The 19,765-nt window shown below is 40.9% G+C and overlaps 1 protein-coding gene across 11 annotated transcripts in view; it reads left to right on the top strand.

Annotated features, from left to right (window-relative positions):
- Positions 1 to 19,765, top strand: part of Trpm3 (transient receptor potential cation channel subfamily M member 3) — a 473,683-nt gene that overhangs the window by 408,755 nt on the left and 45,163 nt on the right. For 8 of the 11 annotated variants that reach the window (XM_090329658.1, XM_090329656.1, XM_090329657.1 and 5 more), the window contains 3 exons: positions 1,340 to 1,468; positions 5,864 to 6,115; positions 12,026 to 12,200. In XM_090329658.1, the coding sequence (XP_090185784.1) occupies positions 1,340 to 1,468; positions 5,864 to 6,115; positions 12,026 to 12,200 (556 nt within the window). Of the gene's footprint in view, positions 1 to 1,339; positions 1,469 to 5,863; positions 6,116 to 12,025; positions 12,237 to 19,765 lie in introns of all 11 variants that reach the window. The other 3 variants (XM_090329662.1, XM_090329663.1, XM_090329661.1) reach the window with 1 other exon arrangement.

Here is a 19,765-nt window from a genome sequence, read left to right on the forward strand (position 1 = left end):
ACCTAGACAAACTCACTTTACCCATAGCCTGGCTGCTCTTGTGCTAATGAAAAAGTTGACTGCTGGCTATAAAAAGATCTCTCAGCCTGAAATGCCTCAAAAAGCTAACTCTCTGAACCTTTGCAGAGGAAAATGGCAGATGCAGAGATGAAAAAAGTTACTCAAGGTAATAATGCCAAGGATCTTGTATGAACAGTCTCCTCTCTTACTCATCCTTCCAAGCTGTCTGTTTTCCTTTCTTAATCCATGTTCAGTATTACAGCAATTCAGTTCCTTCATTCACTTAGTACACATTTACCCACCTACAGTTGTCAGTTACAAGGACTTTTTTTTTTAACAGAGTACCTAGACCATTGGTTCTCAACCTTGGTTCCACAATAGAATTACCTGGAGCAGTGTATTTTATTATCTCACTTTTTTGTTTGTTTGTTCATTTTTCTTACTATGTAACCTAGACTTGCTTTGCACAACAATTCCGCTACCTTGATCTCACAGGTGCTGAGATTACAAACATACACCACCACACCCAACCTTTGAAGATGGAATGCGTAGACGCCTCTCTCCCTCCCTCCCTCCCCCTCTCCCTCTCTCCCTCTCTCTCTCTCTCTCTCTCTCTCTCTCTCTCTCTCTCTCTCTCTCTCTCTCTCTCTCTCTCTCTCTCTCTCTCTCTCTCTCTCTTTTGTTTCAAAGATGCCAAAATCAAAAACAAATATATATTCCATCTTGAGTAGAACAGGCTGGTATTTCAATGGAAAATATATAATACTTTCCCAGAGTACCAAGAAGTCAAGGAATTTTAAGTAGGAAAAGGAAAAAAAATGAGACAGGAGAGCAGTAGAGAATTGAAGTGGAACCTGAGATAAAACCTGGGATATTTTTATATTGGCCTGACCAATTTATGAGAATTGCCCATGTCTCCTTTTCCTTTTCATGGATATTTAACCTGCTTGCTATTCAGATAAAAATCTACTACAGTGCCCTCAGTCAGCAATCGAAGATCTGTGCCTGCAGCTCTGAGATTGCTGGATTAGCCAGGAGACACAAAACTCTGGGTTATTGCAAAACAAAATCAGGAATGATGACGCACAAGGTACAAAGATGAGACTTTTCATATTTCCCCTAGAGACAAATGTAAAGGTCAAAGGAAAAATTGCATGTTAAATTATTTCAAATATTACAGTGTGTTTTAAAAAATGAATTTTGATAGTTTAAAGCTTTCATTATAAATCCCCTGTCCCCTCAATTGACCTTGTTCTATCCTGCTGTGTGGTGGCCTTGCCTGCAGCCAAGATTCCCCAATCTCTCAGCAGCCAGAGTACCATATTGTATTTCTTTACAGCTAGCATATATTGGATACCTGATGCTCTTCAACTATATCGTGTTAGTGAAGATGGAACGCTGGCCTTCCACTCAGGAATGGATTGTCATTTCCTATATTTTCACCCTGGGAATAGAAAAAATGAGAGAGGTAAGTGCTTCATAAAAGAAAACATAGAAGAATGAGGGTGGCTTATTATGTTTGTGGAGAGAGGGGAGAAAGGGATGTTTGGGATCCAAATTAAGCCAGAAACAATTTTCTCCAGCTCTGCTAAGGGATGTTTCTTTTCTGTTTGACAAACCCAAAGAGGCTTCACAAGGTGAGTTTAGACTATTTTCTCCTCACATAGCTTTTGCCCCAAGGCATCCTCTATTTGTCTTCCACATCATTTACACCTCTCTTTACTCATCCCAACAAATACGGCTTTTAAATTTTTGCTATTTTTAACTTCCATTTCAACCCCTAATTCTGAGTCTCTTTAGAAACAATCCACCAAGATCCCTATCATTTCTCCAAATGGTGTTATGGCAGCTCCAGGAGAGGCTCTGCTGTCATTTCTCAATTTAACTTATTCTCTGGTTGATTTCTTCTCAACATTAACCGTGTGCCTGCTAGGCACCTGTCAGTCCACCAGCCCCCAGGATCACCAAAGTCAAATCAAACACAGTTCTGGTCCTTCAGGGTGAGGTTGTGAAGTCCCTCTTTTAGTCTTTCATCCTTGTGACCTAAAAGGGGACATCCTCATACCACTCTAATATGATTTGTTTGAAATGAAAGCTATCCTTTAATACAATAGAACAAGTGACATACTGTGTCCTTCTAGCTATATAGCATTCTGGAAAAGGCTAAAGTATGGAGACAGTAAAAAAAAAAAAGATCCATGATTAACAAGGATTGAGATGAATGTAGAGATATCCAAGGAGCTGTTTGGGGCATGAAAACATTCTGTATGATACTACACTGTAGACACATTTATAAATAAACCCATACAAAGTACAATGCCAGGAGTGAGAGCCAATGAAAGCTAGAAATTCTGATGAAAGAAGTTGATAATCAATTTATGTCTGTGTAGGAGGACAGAGAGGACTATGGGAAATCTCTAATTTTACTCTGAAATTCATTACAATTCTAAAATGACTCTAAAACAATAATAACATTGTTTGTTTTTTAAGAAAAAGAAAGGAAGCTAATCCTATATGGACTGGGAGATTTCAAGTTTCCAAAATGAAAGGGATTAAGCAAGAATCCACAAGAGGGCTCTGCAACCTTGCTCAACACTTTCCACAAACGAATTTGACCAGAGGAAAGAGTCAGGGACAGCAAACTTGAGAGGCAGTGCTTATTTCTCTCCATCTTCCCTAGAACTGCAATGAGCAGGAAAGACTGTTTGTTTGCTTGTTTCTTTTGAGGAAAGGCTCCAGTCACATCCACTACAGTTCAAGGGTCAAGAGTCTTGAAAGCCACCCCTAGAAGATCCTACAGAGAACTATAGGCAACAAGATATTCCCAAAAGATGGAATATCTGTTAGATACAATTGCAGAGGGATCATTGAAAACAACAAAATCAGATAAAAACTCTTCTCTCAGATCTCTTTCTTTCAAGTTTGTTGAACCTGAAGATATGGTAACTAGGGTTTTTCCCATTCTAAGAATTTAGGGATACCCAAGTCTACTTTTTTTCTTTCATATAGTTTAGGGAATGGTATCCAGGATCTTACACATACTAAGTGAGAACTCTACTAATGAGCTATACCCGTTTTGTTTTATAAAGGACTGGATTAAATCAAACACAAACAAAAGCATTGGAATGTATTTGGATGTTGTCCACACCAAGATCTTTCCATTCATAGTACCTTGTGCTTCTTCACTAGGGCTGTGGATTTCCTGTTTGTAAACTACAAAACAGTAATAAATGTGCTTGGGTCTTTGTGGAACTCCCTGAGTCCCGAGCCTGCTCCTACTGGAGGCTCTAAAGCGCTGTGCAGTGCCAGCTGGCGCAGTGGCCTAGACATATTCCTTCCCCATGATAAGCAGAAGAGGGAAAGACTGGAGCCCAGAGATTGGAGGCTCTCCAGGGACTAAGCTGGAAGAAGACAGGGAGCAGCCTGTACTCCACTGACTGTTCTAGCCAAGGCTGCCAAACAGGCAGGCTGCCAGGAACCTCCAGGCCTGGCTATCCGTTTCTTCTGAAGCGTTGTGTCATGGCTGGGAAGGCAGGACTTCTGAGGCTGGGGTCAGGAGGGGGTCAGCTGAGGCAACCTGGCTTCTGAGGAAGCTGTAGGGAGTGAGACTGTGACCCATCTCTGTGCTTGACCTTTCCCTTAATGGCTGTGCTTGTCCTTCTCTGTCCCTGTGTCCCTGACCTGAACTCAGTCAGAAAACAGAGTGATGGATGCCCGAGGCTCCAGCCTTCCTGCCTCTTCCCAGTCAACACAAAACCCTCAGATGCAAAATCCTGGAAGCATGGAAAAAGTTTACACACTCCCGTGCCTTCCCAGCAAACACAAGGAAGGTTTTGTGGGTTGTTTTTTTTTTTTTTTTACAGGCTGCTCTCCTATTCCATCACCATATACTTCTTTGCCTGTAGTCACTAGAGCCAGCCATGGTAATCCCTGCATAGCAGACCTCACAGCGCTGTTTACCATGCCTGAGTAGACATGATCTCATCCGGTTTTTCTCCCCACAACTCCTCTTTACAGATATGGGAACACAGACTCAGGGGATTCATTATTTTTGTGTCTTCCATTTAGAAAGGAAAGCTAGCTCTGAATCCTGCAGGATGTTTGAGTTCGCTGCTCCCCATAATGCTTTGTAGGGTCACAGGTTACTGATGGCAGGTGCCAAAAGGATGCTCAAGAGATGAAAGAGTAGAGCGAGGGACGCCAGCCCCTCTCACTCCTGCTTCCTCTCCAACTGCTGTACGTTCCTCTTCTTTCTTTAACAGTGAGGCTTCACACAATAAAAACCCCAAGTTTTCCATATTTAAAAATTATGCTCTAGACCTCAATGGTTAGCAGTTTTAACAAAGTGGAGCAAAGGTTTAGAAAACCATTGTCACCCTTGCGAAAAGAGGCCCTGTCCCTTGTTGCCATTGATTTTTTAATTTAATTTAATTTTGGCCTAGTTAAGAGGGAACCAGAAGATAAGAAGCCATCAGGACATGACCAACTGCAAGAATAGGATAGACAGTGCTAATCAGACTAGAGTCACCCACATGGCACACTCACTTGTCAGGAAGGTAGATCCTCAGCCCCATCCTGGGATTGCTGAAGCAGAACTCAGGGCTCAGCCACCTGTGCTTTCCCCTGTGATTGTGATGTACAATGAGGATTACAAACCCCTGTGCTAGGGATTAGGGAGGGGAAACCATAGAGGATAGAGAACGGGGTGCCAAGTAGCTCCTGAAATCTTGTTCAACCTTAGAATCTCTCATACTCCATCCTCGGTATTTCAGATCAGGAGGAAGCTGCAGAGTGGACATAAAGACTCAAAGAACTAGTTGCTGATAGCCAGTCCCTGTCCTTCCTCCCTTTGAGAGGTCTCGAGTAAGAGGAGAGTGGGTTGTGGCTTAAAATATGGAGCCTCAGGATAGACATCAGAGGCTGATGAAAGTGTTAGTGAGTGAGACTCCTGGCTTCTCACATCCTGGGGCAGACTATGGTGTAGAATTGCTGCTGCTTCTAGTTGTGATGTCCAAACCAGGGTAGAAAAGGAGGGAGAATATGGGAGGATGTGAAGTGAAGTCACAAGGATTATGACTTTTCCTCTTTGGGTAGTAGAAGATATCAGAAAGCTTAAGTATGCAGTTATTTTAAGTTACTTTAGTTGCTGTGTTGTGTGAAGTTATTTTACATTTACTTTAGTTACTCTGCAGATGTACATTTCCTCATATGAGACAGTCCTGGTAGATAAATAAAGAGCTCCACTTTGGCCAGGCTTGGTGAAGCATATATGTAGTCCCAGCTACTCAGGAGGCTGAGGTAAGAAGATTGAAAGCTTGGGGTCAATTTGGACAACTAACAAGACCCTGTCTCAATTTTTTTTTTTAAAAAAAAGAACAAAACTAAAGATCTGGAGATGTAGTTTCATAATAAAGCCTTTATATAATACACATGAGGCCCTAGGTCAATCATCAGGTACTGTGAAATAAAGCAAGATAAAATGAAGAATTCCACCTGGAAGTTAAGCTATGTAACAGTGGAGAAAGTGGCAATGCTTAAAAGTAGTTGATTAGGTTGTCTATGATAGGTCTTTTGAAGCAAGAGAAAAATAGAATCCACCTAGAGGCATGACCCAAGGAACCAATATGGTGGAGCTGTTTACTAGATGAAGGGCAATTTGGGGAGACCAGTAGGGTATTGCATCTAAACAATGCTACAGCAAAACCCCTTGCATGTCAGAATTCCAGTCAACCCCAAGAGTGGACTCAGTTGCATCCAAGCAGATGCAGCTTCTGCTGTCAGCTAACAGATCAAGCAACTTTCAGAGTAGACTGAAAATGTTGGTTAGAAACCCCAGCTCACCCCACTGCCTCGTGCCTTGTAGATTCTGATGTCAGAGCCAGGCAAGCTGCTGCAGAAAGTGAAAGTGTGGCTGCAGGAGTACTGGAATGTCACCGACCTCATAGCCATCCTTCTGTTCTCTGTCGGAATGATCCTTCGGCTTCAAGACCAGCCCTTCAGGAGCGATGGCAGGGTCATCTACTGTGTGAACATCATTTATTGGTACATCCGTTTACTAGATATCTTCGGCGTGAACAAGTATCTAGGTCCTTACGTAATGATGATTGGAAAAATGGTAAGCAAAATCCTCTGATTGCATGTGATAAGTTCCCTGGGAAGAGTAGTAACATTAGGAAAAGGAATAGAATGGATTTGAACCTGTTGACTATATCTATATATGAAAGTTGGAAAGATTCATCATTAGCCACTCATTCGCAAACTGAAAAACAAGTAAAGTTCATCTCTTTTGTGCCAGGCACTGGCCTAGGTCTTGAGTACATATAGATGTACTTTCCATGAGATGGGAAGGAGGAGGGAAGGAAGGGAGGGGAGGGGAAGGGAAGGGAGGGGAGGGGAAGGGAAGGGAAGGGAGGGGAAGGGAAGGGAAGGGAAGGGAAGGAGAAGGGAGGGAGGGAGGGAGGGAGGGAGGGAGGGAAAGAAAGGAAAGGAGGGACGGAGACAGAGAGATAAAGAGACAGAGAGAGAAGCTCATGCCTATAATCCTAGCTACCCAGGAGGCTGAGATCTGAGGATCATGATTCAAAGCCAGCCCAGGCAGGAAAATCCATGAGACTCTTATTTCCAGTCAAACTACCAGAAAACAAGAAGTAGTGCTGTGGCTTAAAGTGTTAGGGGATTAGCCTTGAGTGAAAATGCTCAAGGACAGTGCCCAGACCCTGAGATCAAACCCTATAGGGACAAAAGTAAAAAAAAAATGAGGAAAGAATCCCAAGTGCAAGATATAGGTAGGTGTCTGCACAAATGGGTGAGAAATGATCTAGTCCTTTTGGGCCACATCCAGAGTTTTTCAGAGTAAACTCTAGCAGGACAGCAGGAGCTTAGGAGTGCAGGAATAAGAGCACTCCATCATCAAACTCACCACAGAAAAAAACTGGAGCCTAAAGCCCAGATATGGGCACTTTTATCAATTCAACTGCTGCCCTGTCTCCAATAGTTCACCTTTACGAGACATATGTGGAAAAGCTAAGCATTCCCCCCTTAACCTGAGCAAACGCCCTTTATTAATAGTGTTCATTTATATACTGAGAGCCATTGTAACCAACAAGTGGTCGTTAGATATTCTTTCTCAATATCACTAAAGTTTTACTAAATACATCATTGCAAACTCAAGATTTCTTAAACAGTGTTGTATGGAACTCTACTGAAATGAATCCTAAGTGACCAAAACTCTTCCCACACTGGCAAAATCATGCAAAAAGAAGAAAAAGTTGAGTTCGCACTGAATTGGAGACCCTGAGTGATTTCCTTGGCCTCTTGGAGACTCAGGTTATTCATTTCTACAGTGGTAATAAATAATAAATATGTATCACATAAAGTGGTTTTTATGGTTGTCATACACATGCTAACTTGCCAACAATGGCTAACTCATAGTTCACTGATTATATATTTTATTATTGTTTATGTAATTTATAAAATACAATACAAATAGAAGATGTTATTCTTGTTATTCTGCTGTCTATCTAACCATTTTGTATGCAAGCTTGGTATTTGCCATATTGGCATTGTTTAGGACATATTATCACCAAACTCATTCTTGAGAGAAAAAACTTGAGTTATCAAGCCTCAATTATCCAAAACAGCCCCAATTCAACTGAATATTTTTTAAAGTAGGACAAATGTATATACATTACTACATATACTTTAAGAATTTGAGATCATGTTGAAAATTCCTGTGTCTAAGAGGGGATCTGGTGGCTCACATCTATAATCCTAGCTATTCAGGAGGCTGAGATCTGAGGATCATGGTTCAAAGCTAGGTTGTGCAGAAAAGACCAGGAGACTCTTGTCTTCAATTAACCACCAGAAAATGGGAAATAGCGATATGGCTCAGGTGGTATAGTGCTAGCCTTGATCCAAAGAGCTCAGGAACAGCACCCAGGCCCTGAGTCAATGAAAACAAAGACCACTGAAGTGGTTAGAAAATCAGACTAAGTTTACTAATTTTTGTTGCCATTCCTGGGGCTTGAACTCAAGGCTTGGGCACTGTCCTTGAACTTTCTCAAGGCTAGCACTCTACCATTAGAGCCAGAGCACCACTTCCGATTTTTTCTGTGTATGTAGTACCAAGGAATCCAACTCAGGGCTTCCTGAATGCTAGGCAAGCACTCTACCACTAGATCATGTTCCCCTGGCCCTTTTTGTACCCTTCATACATTGGATAGTTTGGGCTGTTTTGTTGCTGTTTTAGTCTTTGGTTGTTTTGGTTTTCTACTTTTGAGACCAGGTCTCACTATATATTCCAGACTGGCCTCGTTGAACCCAAGATCTTCCTGCCTCTTCCTCCCAGTGTTAGGATTATAGAAATGTAACACCAAGCTTGGCCTTGGTAATTCTTTTTTGTGTGGCACCATTCATGCATCACAGGCTGTTTAGCAGTATTCCCAATCTCTGTTCACTAGATACCAGTAGTATACAGAAACACACACACACACACACACACACACACACACACACACACACACACACACACACAGAATTATGACAATAAAAAGTATTTCTCTAAACATTGCCAAATATCCCTGAGGTACAAATGTGACCTCTATTGAGAACCACTGCATTAGAGGACTATTAAATTGGAGAGGTTATTTTTTCTGATGGTTACCTTACCTTTTCTTTATATTTTCTTTATACTTCTTGCCTTATTTTAGCAAATAAAATCTACAAAGACCTAAACAAGCAAAATCTATGTTTTAAAAGTCAAAGTGGCATATTTGAAATAAACTAAAATCACATAAATGCAGCAAGACCCTTTAAAAATCTGTCTATAATTTTAGTAATGACATAATTATGCCCAGTTTTGACTAGAATAAAGCCTCACTGAGGAGTGAACCAGAGCGATGTACTGCATTTTCTATACCTTTTAACTTGTGAGTTACTTCACTTATCAGTCAAGAATAAGTAGGAAATGAGGGTACTTTGGGACTTGTCTCTCATGAGGCTTTTAAGATAATTAGTTCAATAAGTGAATCATTGATCCAGAAGGCAGAAAAAAAATACGCCTGTAAAATTTATCAGTCAGCCAGATGGAATGCCAGGCTGGAAGCATAACAAAATCTTTCCAGATGTGTTTATGCAGAAAACCTTCCATAGGAGTGAGTCCCTTTTCAATAGTAAACGGGTAATCTGCTAATAACCTGAAGGCTAGAGACAGTCAGCTGATAACACTGTTGGATAGAAGATACCCAGGTATTCATTTTGAAACTGGTTTACTATATCTTTGTGTTCTAGAAGGAACCGGAGCTCCAAGTGTCTAACCATGTAGAAAACCTGTTTCCAGGGCCACGAGCATGGCCTAGTGGTAGAGTGTTCTCCTTGCATGCATGAAGTCCTGGGCTTGAGTCCTCGGTACCACATACGCAGAAAAAGCCAGAAATGGCACTGTGGCTCAAGTGGCAGAGTGCTAGCCTTGAGCAAAATGTGTCCAAGGACAGGATCCTATTGTTGAACTAACTGGATGTTTTAGCTTTGAAAACAGAAGAGGCCAGCCCTATTGTTACTAATAGTGCACGGATTTGGGTAGTTGTACGAGAGCGAAGCTTTAGCTATAGATATAGCTAAGCTATTGAAGAGAGTATTCCATTTCTTTGATTATTTTGACCCTGTGGATAGATATCAGAATCAATCTAAATGATAACACTCCTGAGAAATTAAATGAGTAGACTTCCTTATTTACTGGCTGAGTTTGCTCCAATTACATTAGCTCCTAAATCTCATGAGCACACATTTTCCTCTCCCACCCATCTTTTAGTCAATGGAAACAGGCATAGCATGAAGGCCCATGAAGTTTCCTCACTGAGGAAGCTTTTTATAAATAAGTGCTGAGATGCTATTGAAAAATAGAACAAGGAAAGAGAGATGGCCTATGTTTCCTGGAAGACAGTTTCAACCCGACCAGCTTGCCTATTTAAGAAAGGCTTCTGTGACCACTAAACTGAATGAAAACCTAAGAGAATATATTTATGACAATGAACCAGAAGAAGTTTAAACAGATTCCTCTTTAGTTTCAAATTCACATAATACTTGGGCAATGTATTTTAAAGTTGCTTTGAAGCTAGGTGCTGATAACTCACACCTGTAATCCTAGCTATTCAGGAAGCAGAGCTCAAAGAAGGATCCTGGTTTGAAGCCAGCCTGGCCAGAAAAGTCTGTGAGACTCTAATCTCTAATAAACTACTCAGAAAAAGCAGGAAATGGTGCTGTGGCCCAAGTGATACAGCACTAACCCAGGCCCTGAGTTCAAGCCCTGGGATCAGCTAAAGGAAGGAAAAAAGAAGAAAGAAAGAAAAAAGGAAGGAAGGAAGGAAGGAAGGAAGGAAGGAAGGAAGGAAGGAAGGAAGGAAGGAAGGAAGGAAGGAAGGAAGGAAAGGAGGGAGGGAGGGAGGGAGGAAAGGTGAAAGGGAGGGAGAGAAACAAAACAGTTGCTTTGAAAGTTAGTTAGTAGATCTAAAATGTATTGAGATATCCGGATCTTGGAGAATTCCAGGAGTTTGTAATATCCAAATTTGATAAATCTACTCTCTTAAACTCTGAATCCTAATTTGGAGGACAGGTATTGTAGACAGTGCTAGGGTGTGTACTTAACATGTATTAGGCTTTGGGGTCAATCCCTAATACAAAAAGAATTTTTTTGGTGACATAATTTACAGTCTTCAGCATCACTTATAAATTTAGTATTCATCTTGGATGTGTCTATTATGAGTATCATTTCTGGAAGAATGATATTCAAGAATGGGGTGATCAACCTCAGACATGCTGAATTATAAAGAAGGAAACACTGTTTTAACAAAAGGAAGAGATCTTCTGTCTCCCAACTTCAGTTTAAAAATAATTCATGGAAGCCATACTTGTTGCAGAAGGGCCAGGAATTCAGGGTCAGCCTGATGGCATAGTTCAAAGCCGACTTAGATTATATGGTGAGATTCTGTATCAAAGTACAACAACAACAAAGCCGGGGCGGGGGAGTTATTCTGTCATACATCGTATGCCTTACACCCACCACCACGATTGCCAGAGGTACTGAGATTAATTTAGCCTGGAAAACCCAAGTTCTGAGCCTACCAAAATCAATAATTATTTCACTCTCATCCATTTGAGGTGGTATAAAGAAAGCATTTTTCCATGTGAGAAACTGATCCCAAATAATATTGAAACAAATAAGAAACATTGAAAGGAATAATAGGAAAGAAAGAGGAACCAGAGGTAATTTTGCTTTGGTATGCAGGCAAGAGGAGAAAAATCTATCAGTTCAACGGCAGGCGCAGGTGTAGGTCATTAGTCTACATGGCTCTAAGATACCTTCCTAACAGGAAATGCTGCAGAAGACTTATAGAAAGAGCAGTACTCTTAAAGCCTGGCATGTGGTACAATAGTATGCATTGGGATGAAGTCATCAGAATAAGAATACAATGGATATTTGATTTATCCTAGATTTACTTATTAGAAATTATTTTCTTGAGCTTTCTAATTCTTCATTAGCCTTTCCAAACTGAGAAAGGGAATATACTGCATTGTTGTAGTCCTTAAAATAGTTCAACTATCCCAATTTCAATTTTGCTAAGAAGAAAGACTCAAAGAGGACACCTGGCTTCCCCTAACAGCAGAATGAAAAGTCTGTGCTGACATAAGCTTCCATATTACCTGACTCCTAAGTCCCACAGACATCCATGAAAAAGGAAGGGTGCTGGGTGCTTATGCCTACAATACTAGATACTCAGGAGGCTGAAATCTAAGGAGTGCTTTCAAAGCCAGCCCAGGGAAGGAAAGTCTCTGAGACTCTTATTTGCAGTTAACCACCAGAAAACAAGAAGTGGCTAGCCTTGAACGGAAAAGTTCTGGGACAGGGCCCAGGCCCTGAGGTCAAGCCCCAAGACAGACAAAAGAGAAAATTCCATCAATGATAACCTTCAGAGAAAGTCAATCACATGGGTTTTCTTTTGCTTCTTCCTCTGTCTCTCCACCCTTCTAGATGATTGACATGATGTACTTTGTCATCATCATGCTGGTGGTACTGATGAGCTTCGGAGTCGCCAGACAAGCTATCCTCTTTCCCAATGAGGAGCCATCATGGAAACTGGCCAAGAATATCTTCTACATGCCCTATTGGATGATTTATGGGGAAGTGTTTGCAGACCAGATAGACCGTAAGCAAGTTTATGATTCTCATACACCAAAGTCAGGTATTTAACTTCAATTGAGTCATGTCTTTTCCAAGTTCATTTGTTTGTTCTCAATAAATGGCTCAAGATAGAGGACCGATTCCTAGCTTGCTATCTTGGCGGAAACAATTATGTAAGGTGAATATAAAATTTGAACAAAGCATTTTTCAAGGTATATCATCAGGTATGTCCTTTTAGTGAGACCAATTGTCTTCCAGATATGCCAAATTTGATCCAAAAATGAATCCATTTAAAAGATCTAAATTATTCTCTGATTTATTTAAAGTCTACAGGGCAGGTGTCAGATAGTTCATAATATATCAGGGATATATTATGTCACAAAGGCCCTACTCCTATCCCAGCCCTCAGTCTTAGCCTCAGAAAATCAATTCCTTGAGTCTGACTTCAGAACAAATAAAACAATTCACTACTTTGCCATCCGAATTCAAGAGTGAGGGCAAACATCTGTATGATGTTTTCCTTGCACTAGAAATTATTCCAACTCCCTTTGCCACTGTCTGAAATTATGTGCTATTGAGACTCATAGGAAGCTAGAATTCATTGCCGAGCAGCATGAAAAAATGCCTTAGGTCATAGACTGAGTTGCTTTCTGTAAATGCCAGGATTCAAAAAAATAACAAGTATATCACGAACTGATTCAGTGTGGAGACTGAGCAGCAGTGGGCCCCCAATGTTTCAAGACCTAGTAACTGCAGATTCTTGGGAATAAACACTCCTTTTGTGTTTGAAGTTTGAAGACAGTTTTTGCCTATGAGTCTGTTCCAGGATTTTATCTAGACCAAATGTCAGGGCATACCAGGCAATGGGAAATTCTTTGGGAGGAAAGAATCAGAAAAGAAATATTCCAGTGCAGAGGAGTTGAATCCTTGGAGCAACTCTTTCTTGTCTGTCACCCCACCCACTGGAGGAGTTTAACTCTGGAAAGAACACCCTTCCAATATTAGTAAATTAACATTTTTCAAGCCTTTTATTTTTTTTCTGACCGGCCAGCAATCTGAAATCTGGATTCGGCAGAGGAATGAAGTTTATATAACCAGGTAGTAGAGCTGATGAAGACCAGAAGCAGAGCTAAGTCAGTACCCACCCCATACCTATCCCAGGTAGGGTTGAGATCAAAAGTTTACAGACAAAGCAGTGAAGGAGAGTTCCTGTAGGCCTGAGAAGAATATGAATGTTCTGGCAACAGAACACAGTAACCATCATTTTCCCTTCTACAGTGAATATTTTTTAGCAAATACCCTTTCCTTTTCAAAATTTAAGGCAAGCAAGACTTTTGGAACAACTAATCGAAGCAAATATTTGTTCCATGAGACTTAGCAAACTCACTAAGGAAGAATTTTAACTTTGTCCCTTCATTTAATGTCTTGGCTGACAATGTATGGCTTTCACTATGACAGTTGCCTGGGGACAGGGAAATTTTTTTTTAAATCTCCTTTCTAATGGTCCCCACAGGCAAAAACAACACTAAAAAAGGCTCAGCTATGATGGTTCACCTCAGAGATTGTGTTATTTCCCACCTGGAAATTGCGTTTCTACCTAGTTACATTATTTTACCTTTTCTACATTTCCTTGCTTTCCCCAAATGAGATGAAGCCCCCATGGTTTTTTTGTTGTGTTTTGTTTTGGGGGTTTTATCTATTTTGGTTTTTTATAATATAAGATGGGAGGGTAGAGATACAGATATGTTTTATAAATGGGATTCTGTCTGTCCCTCTACAAGTGGCCATTTATTGATGTTGTACTATGAGCTCAGCCTAGTGCAACAAACACCACCATCTTGGCTGAATAAGAGGAGTTATTATTGCTATTTTAAAAGAAGGGCTGATTGTAGTTTAGAACTTTAAAAAAAAAAACTGTCTCCAGAGATGGAAGAAAGGAGTCTTGTGTGAATGAAGTATGAAAATAGATTTCCCACACTGTGAATTAGAGGTGCTGGACATGTGTATATAAATTTCTGTACCGCATCCCCACTCCCAATATATAACTAACCCAGCTCTGAATGGATTTAATCTTGGTGACACCCTTTCCCCAACCTCTTACCTTCCTTTGTGACGTTCTGAGATTGGCTGCTATGGTAGCCATTGTTCTAAGCTAAATCAGCCAGTTGTCTGTTTAGAGTGCTACAGAGTATTTGTCCTTTCTCAAATGGATATATAAGTCTGCCCCTCTCCCAACAAACCTGTCATTACCTTTGGCCCAAACCACCCAGCATCCCTGTTCTACTCCATGATGGGATATTTGTACTGTGGCACTGGGTGGGCCCGGTCAGGATTGGATGTCTATCTCATCTGGTGATTCAAACCTTTCCTGGAATACCAAGCACCATACCGTCTGAGAAAGGTACAAATCATTTATGCCGCCCTATAGTGTCGTGCCTCTTCTCTGTGTCACGTCCAGGTTGGTTTGTGAAGCATGTGACCAGGCTGATCAGACCTCATATCCATCAGGACCTGTGGCCCTTGCCCAGGGTCTACCAAGCTCATCCTGTGGGTGTGCCCTGTGTGGCTTTCCCTAAGCCCTGCTCATTCAAACACTCTCAGCAAAGAGCGCCTCGTTCTCAATGTGGTGCACGTGCTCCATATTTAACCTCCACCCCCCCTTTTGTTTTTTTCTTTTTTTAACTTCAAAACTGCTGGATCCATTTCATGGGTGGGGGAATAAGCTTGCTCTTAATTGGGGTGGCTATCTGGGGGTGTGCAGTAGGGCCCTTGGGGTGGGTGATTGACCAGTTTTACACCTCGGCTTTAATACCCTCACTTCTGGGAGGCAGTGTTACCTAATTTTCTTATTCTGTATACATGTCACCTTTCCCTCCCCTCGCCCCAGGCACTTTCTCTGTCCACAGACACTACCTATGAGGCCAAAGTCTCTAGAATGGGCTTAAAAACTAAGCTCAAAAGGAAAAAAAAAAAGATGGAGTCACTTAAAATCACAAGTGCTTGTGTCCTCTAAGCTATGTTGTATTGACACTGATGATAGTCCATTTATCTAAATTATCTGTGGGAGGCTGAAATATTTGCTTTGTGTAGGAAGTAGAAGGGAATACGAGGACAAGACTGGTCCACTTTACCCTGGAGACCAGACTGAATACTGATAAGATATGGAACTTGCAGCTGTCGTTCACTTGGCTAATACTTAGATCTCAGCTATATGTAGTTCTATAGGTATTTCTGATATATGGATATTACTAGCTCTTTAAAACCCCAACTAAGATCTACCATAAATTGACTTGGACTCTAGGTTGTCAAATCTACTGATATAAACCATGACATACTCTGGAGTGGTATCATTAGGGTGACTCATGTTGCATGGCTTCTGAGGGCTGGTCAGGATTTTACTGGGTATGGAAGGGGAAAAGGTCAATTCAACTAGAGAAAAAGCAACAGCAGTTGTCACTGCTGTAAAAGCCAGAACAAAGTTAAGACTGAATGGACTCTTACCAGCTTAGAAATCTTAGTTCTACAGTTTGGTGTATGAAGTATCTGGTAGTTCACCTTTGTTTATAGGAAAAATGGGAAACCTTTGGCTTTTCTGACCTTTGAATAAATGAGACTTCTACATATTTACAAGGCATGCATGTGCTGCTTGCTGGATATTCAGATTCCCCAGGCTGCACTAAGACAGGAGGAAAATGAATCATGCTATTGAATGCATTAAATGAGAATCTAAATTTAGCTCTTTTTCTGCTTCTCTGAGTATTTTTATAAGTTTAGATAGTACTGTGAAAGCAAAATGTCCAAAATTTACTTTCCTCCATGACAACTTAATATTATCTACCTATTTTCACTCACTGCAAATTAGCTTTACCCAATTCTACTTAATGCATGGGTTGATCTTTTTTTTTAACTGCCTAGGGCTTTTTCCACTCAAAATTAACAGACAATCTGGAGTGGGGGTTTTATTTTGTTTATTTTTTATAGATTGATTTAATACAAAACTCTACTATTTTTTAAGGGAAAAAACTCTGTTACTTTAGTAGCTATGTTGTATCTGTGACACTGACTCACAAACGCAAATCATGTACATACAGGTGAAGCTAAAATGATAATATTCTCCTGTATTACTTTTCTGCCTCATATTAATTGTTCCTCACTTCAGGTATGGAAATTAGGACAGCTCACAAAGCCAGTTTCTGAAATATGTCTATGTATGAGGAAAGCTGAGAGTGGCAGGAGCAGAGAGGGTGGTGATTTTTATGCATCTCAGCTGTGAAACTCCAGTTCTCAAAACTCAGGCTGGATATCTGTTTAGTATTCCAGACTGACCTTCTCTAATGCATTCAGAGCACATTAATGCCTAACAGCTATAGCGTGGGGAACTCTGCCTGACCAGAGAACTATTCCAGAAAAGAAAAACTTGAACCAGTGCCAACTTTTGGAGAAAGGGGGACTTGTTTATTTGGGATTTGTTTTCACAGATTGCTGAGGAAGCAAGCCAACATCATGGGCTATCTTCCCCATTTTCTCTCCCGGAAAGTCAGCCCACATTATAGAAATACCCATCTTATTTGTCTATTAATGCAAACTGAAGCTTGATGGATTTACAAATAACAGAACTATCTGCAAGAGGCCTGGGTGATGAGTCAGTACATCAACTGTAGCTGCAATCAATCTGAGTTCATTGTCATATTCACTTAACACTTGCTTACAGACTGGGTTCCATTTTAATTTGTTTATTCCTCATCTGATAGGTATTCCTTTTATTACTGCTATGAGCTAGCGAGGGAGGCATGAGATACACATAACAGAGATATTAACTTCAACAAGTTTATAATCCAAGAGAGGCAAACTGGCATTGACAATCTATGAGTAAAGCTGGAGCCTAAAGAAGAAAATACTCCTCGTTGGACTGGGAGTAGAGGTATAAGAGTTGAGTCCTTGAAAAGAAAGGGAAGGTTAATTTGAACCCCCAAATATGAACAGATGTTTGTTAGACAGATGGAAGCAGAGAGTGTGAAGAAAAAAGAATGCCATTCCAAACTGAGACTTAGAACGGAAAGTCCCCAGAAACAGAACAGTGAATTCTTCGTAGGGCTGACTGTAGATTGAGAGGCAAGAGCAGGAAATTGGGCAAATGAGTCTGAAGAGAGACAAATGAGAATGATCACACAGGATTATACTCCACTCAGTGTACTACCATGATTAAACATGTGTTTTGTTTTGTTGTGCCAATCCTGGGGCTTGAACACACAGCCTGGGCACTGTCCCTGAGTGTTTTTACTCAAACCTAGTACTCAGCCACTTGAGACAAAGCTCCACTTGGGGCTTTTTGGTGGTTAACGGAAGATAAGAATAATGTGGACTTTCCTGCCCAAGCTGGCTCTGGATTATGATCCTCAAATCTCAGCCTCCTGAGTAGCAAGGATTACAGGAATGAGCCAGTGGCACTCAGTTTTGAAAACATTTCTTAATTGAAATTATCAAGCAAAACTGTAGAGGGTCCATAAGAGGGGCTGCATGGGAAGTGAGAAATGAGAGGGCATTGCTGATACACGAGCAACTGGAATGAAGAAGACAGAATGAAGAGGAAGGTAAAAACAGAAGCACCTGTGCTGCGATTAGATGATGAAGAGGGTATTGGGAGGGAAAGGGACAAGGATTTAAAATGCAAGAGATACAGATCAATCGGAGTTCTCTGGCTATGTCTAAAGGGCAATGTCATTTACATCAACAGAGAGCCTCAGAGGAAGATTTATGATGGAGAATGGAATGTTTGTTCCACTGAGAATGGGCTGAATTTGAGGTTCTTATAGGAATTCCAGGAAAGCTGCAAAGACTATTTTGTGACTAGAACTCTGAATTTCAGTAAAAAGAACTAGACTATAAATGAAGGATTTGAAATTAGGACTATAAGTACCAGTGCAAGCTATGTTGAATAAGCTTTCCTGGGAGTACAAATGAAAAGAGAAGAAAACACCAGAATGCAGCACAGAGAATGGTGTTGTCAACAAGTCAAGCACAAGAGAAAACTCACATTAGGTGACTATTTAGACCTTTAAGAAGACACTGGATTTCCCCCAAGAGATGCTAAAGGGGAAAAAAATGTATCCAGAGAGATTTTTGAAATTTTCATCATAAAAAGACCACTCCCCCAAAGCAGTTGATTTTTTTGTTGTTGCTGTTTCTCAGAGAAATCTTTTACTTAAGACAGAAACATAAGAGACTTAGGGAAAAGTGGGAAAAGAATCTGCCATATATAGCAGATTCATTTTTATAAAAGGATTTCATTTGGTAGAATGATTTCATTCTAGAAAACATGGCTAGAGCTGAGGATGTGACTCAGTGGTAGAGCATTTTTCTACCACATGCGAGGCCCTGGGTTCAATCCCAAACAGAAGGGAAGGGGAGGGGAGGGGAAAGGAGGGGGTAGAAAAGAAAGAGGAAGACGCCAAGAAGCCAAGATGGTGCCAGTTGGACCCAGTATCCGTATCTCACAATGACCTTTGATCATGGCCCACCCTTGAAGGAACTACCACATCAACACCACGAGGACCTAGATTCTAGTATGTGAACCTTGGAAGGACAGACCACCTCTAAACTATAGCAATTAAAGCTAGCAGTTGAGACTTTCATGTATCATCTTTAATACCTGAGTTTGGTGGCTATAGATCTATGGGGTTCCTAGGAATCTCTGATAAAACTCATCTTTTATTCTACACCTTTCTCACGTTCCTGTTCTGTATCCAACAGGACCTATGAAAAAATAGGAAGATACCTAGATATCATCCTTATATCTAAGGAGTTTATACTCTTAACTAGCTGTCAGCAAACTTTGTCAGTAAAGATGCTATTGTTGCAGGATCCTAGGGTCCTGTCTCAGCTCTACAATATTGCTATTGTACCACAGAAGTAGTCAAATGGTAAAGGTGAAGCTGTGTGCCCATAACACTTTATTTCAAAAAAAAAAAAGATTGGATGTTAAACCCCTGACCATGAAATCACATAACTGCACTGGCTTCCTTCTTGCATCATTCAGTAGACATTATGATTTAGATATAAAATATACTCCACAAGCTCATGTGTTGAAGGCTTGGGTCCCGGCCAGGGATGCTTTTTGGGGAAGATTTGGAAACTTTATGAAGGAGAATGAAGGAAGTAGCTCACTGGGGCTGTATCTTTGATGGCCACATCTAGTCCCAACTCTTTTTTCTCTCTCCCTCTCCCCCCCCCTCCTTCCTGACAGCCATGAGGTGAGCAGCCTCTGCCACATGCTTCTACCTCCATGATATTCTGCCAAAAGAAATCTTTCCTTCTCTTAAGTTGTTCTCTTTGATATTTTGGTCACGTCTCCAGTAACTAATGTGGTTAAGGAAAATGTGAAACCACAGCTCCAGGACAGAATTGGCATTTCCCTAACTATTCAAAGATTTCTCCAGATGACACTGCTTGGTGCTTTTACTTCCAAGGAAAAGTGTTTAAGACAGGATGATGTCAGTTGTTGTCGAGTTTGTGTGTACAGGTGGAAAACCATGAATGCTTATACAGCTGCTATGGCTCCCAGACCACAAATACAGAGGCTGCCAGCAAACA

This window comes from Megascapheus bottae, chromosome 3, assembly GCF_031878675.1.
Source record: "Megascapheus bottae isolate mThoBot1 chromosome 3, mThoBot2.hap1, whole genome shotgun sequence".
Taxonomy (NCBI): Eukaryota; Metazoa; Chordata; class Mammalia; order Rodentia; family Geomyidae; genus Megascapheus; species Megascapheus bottae.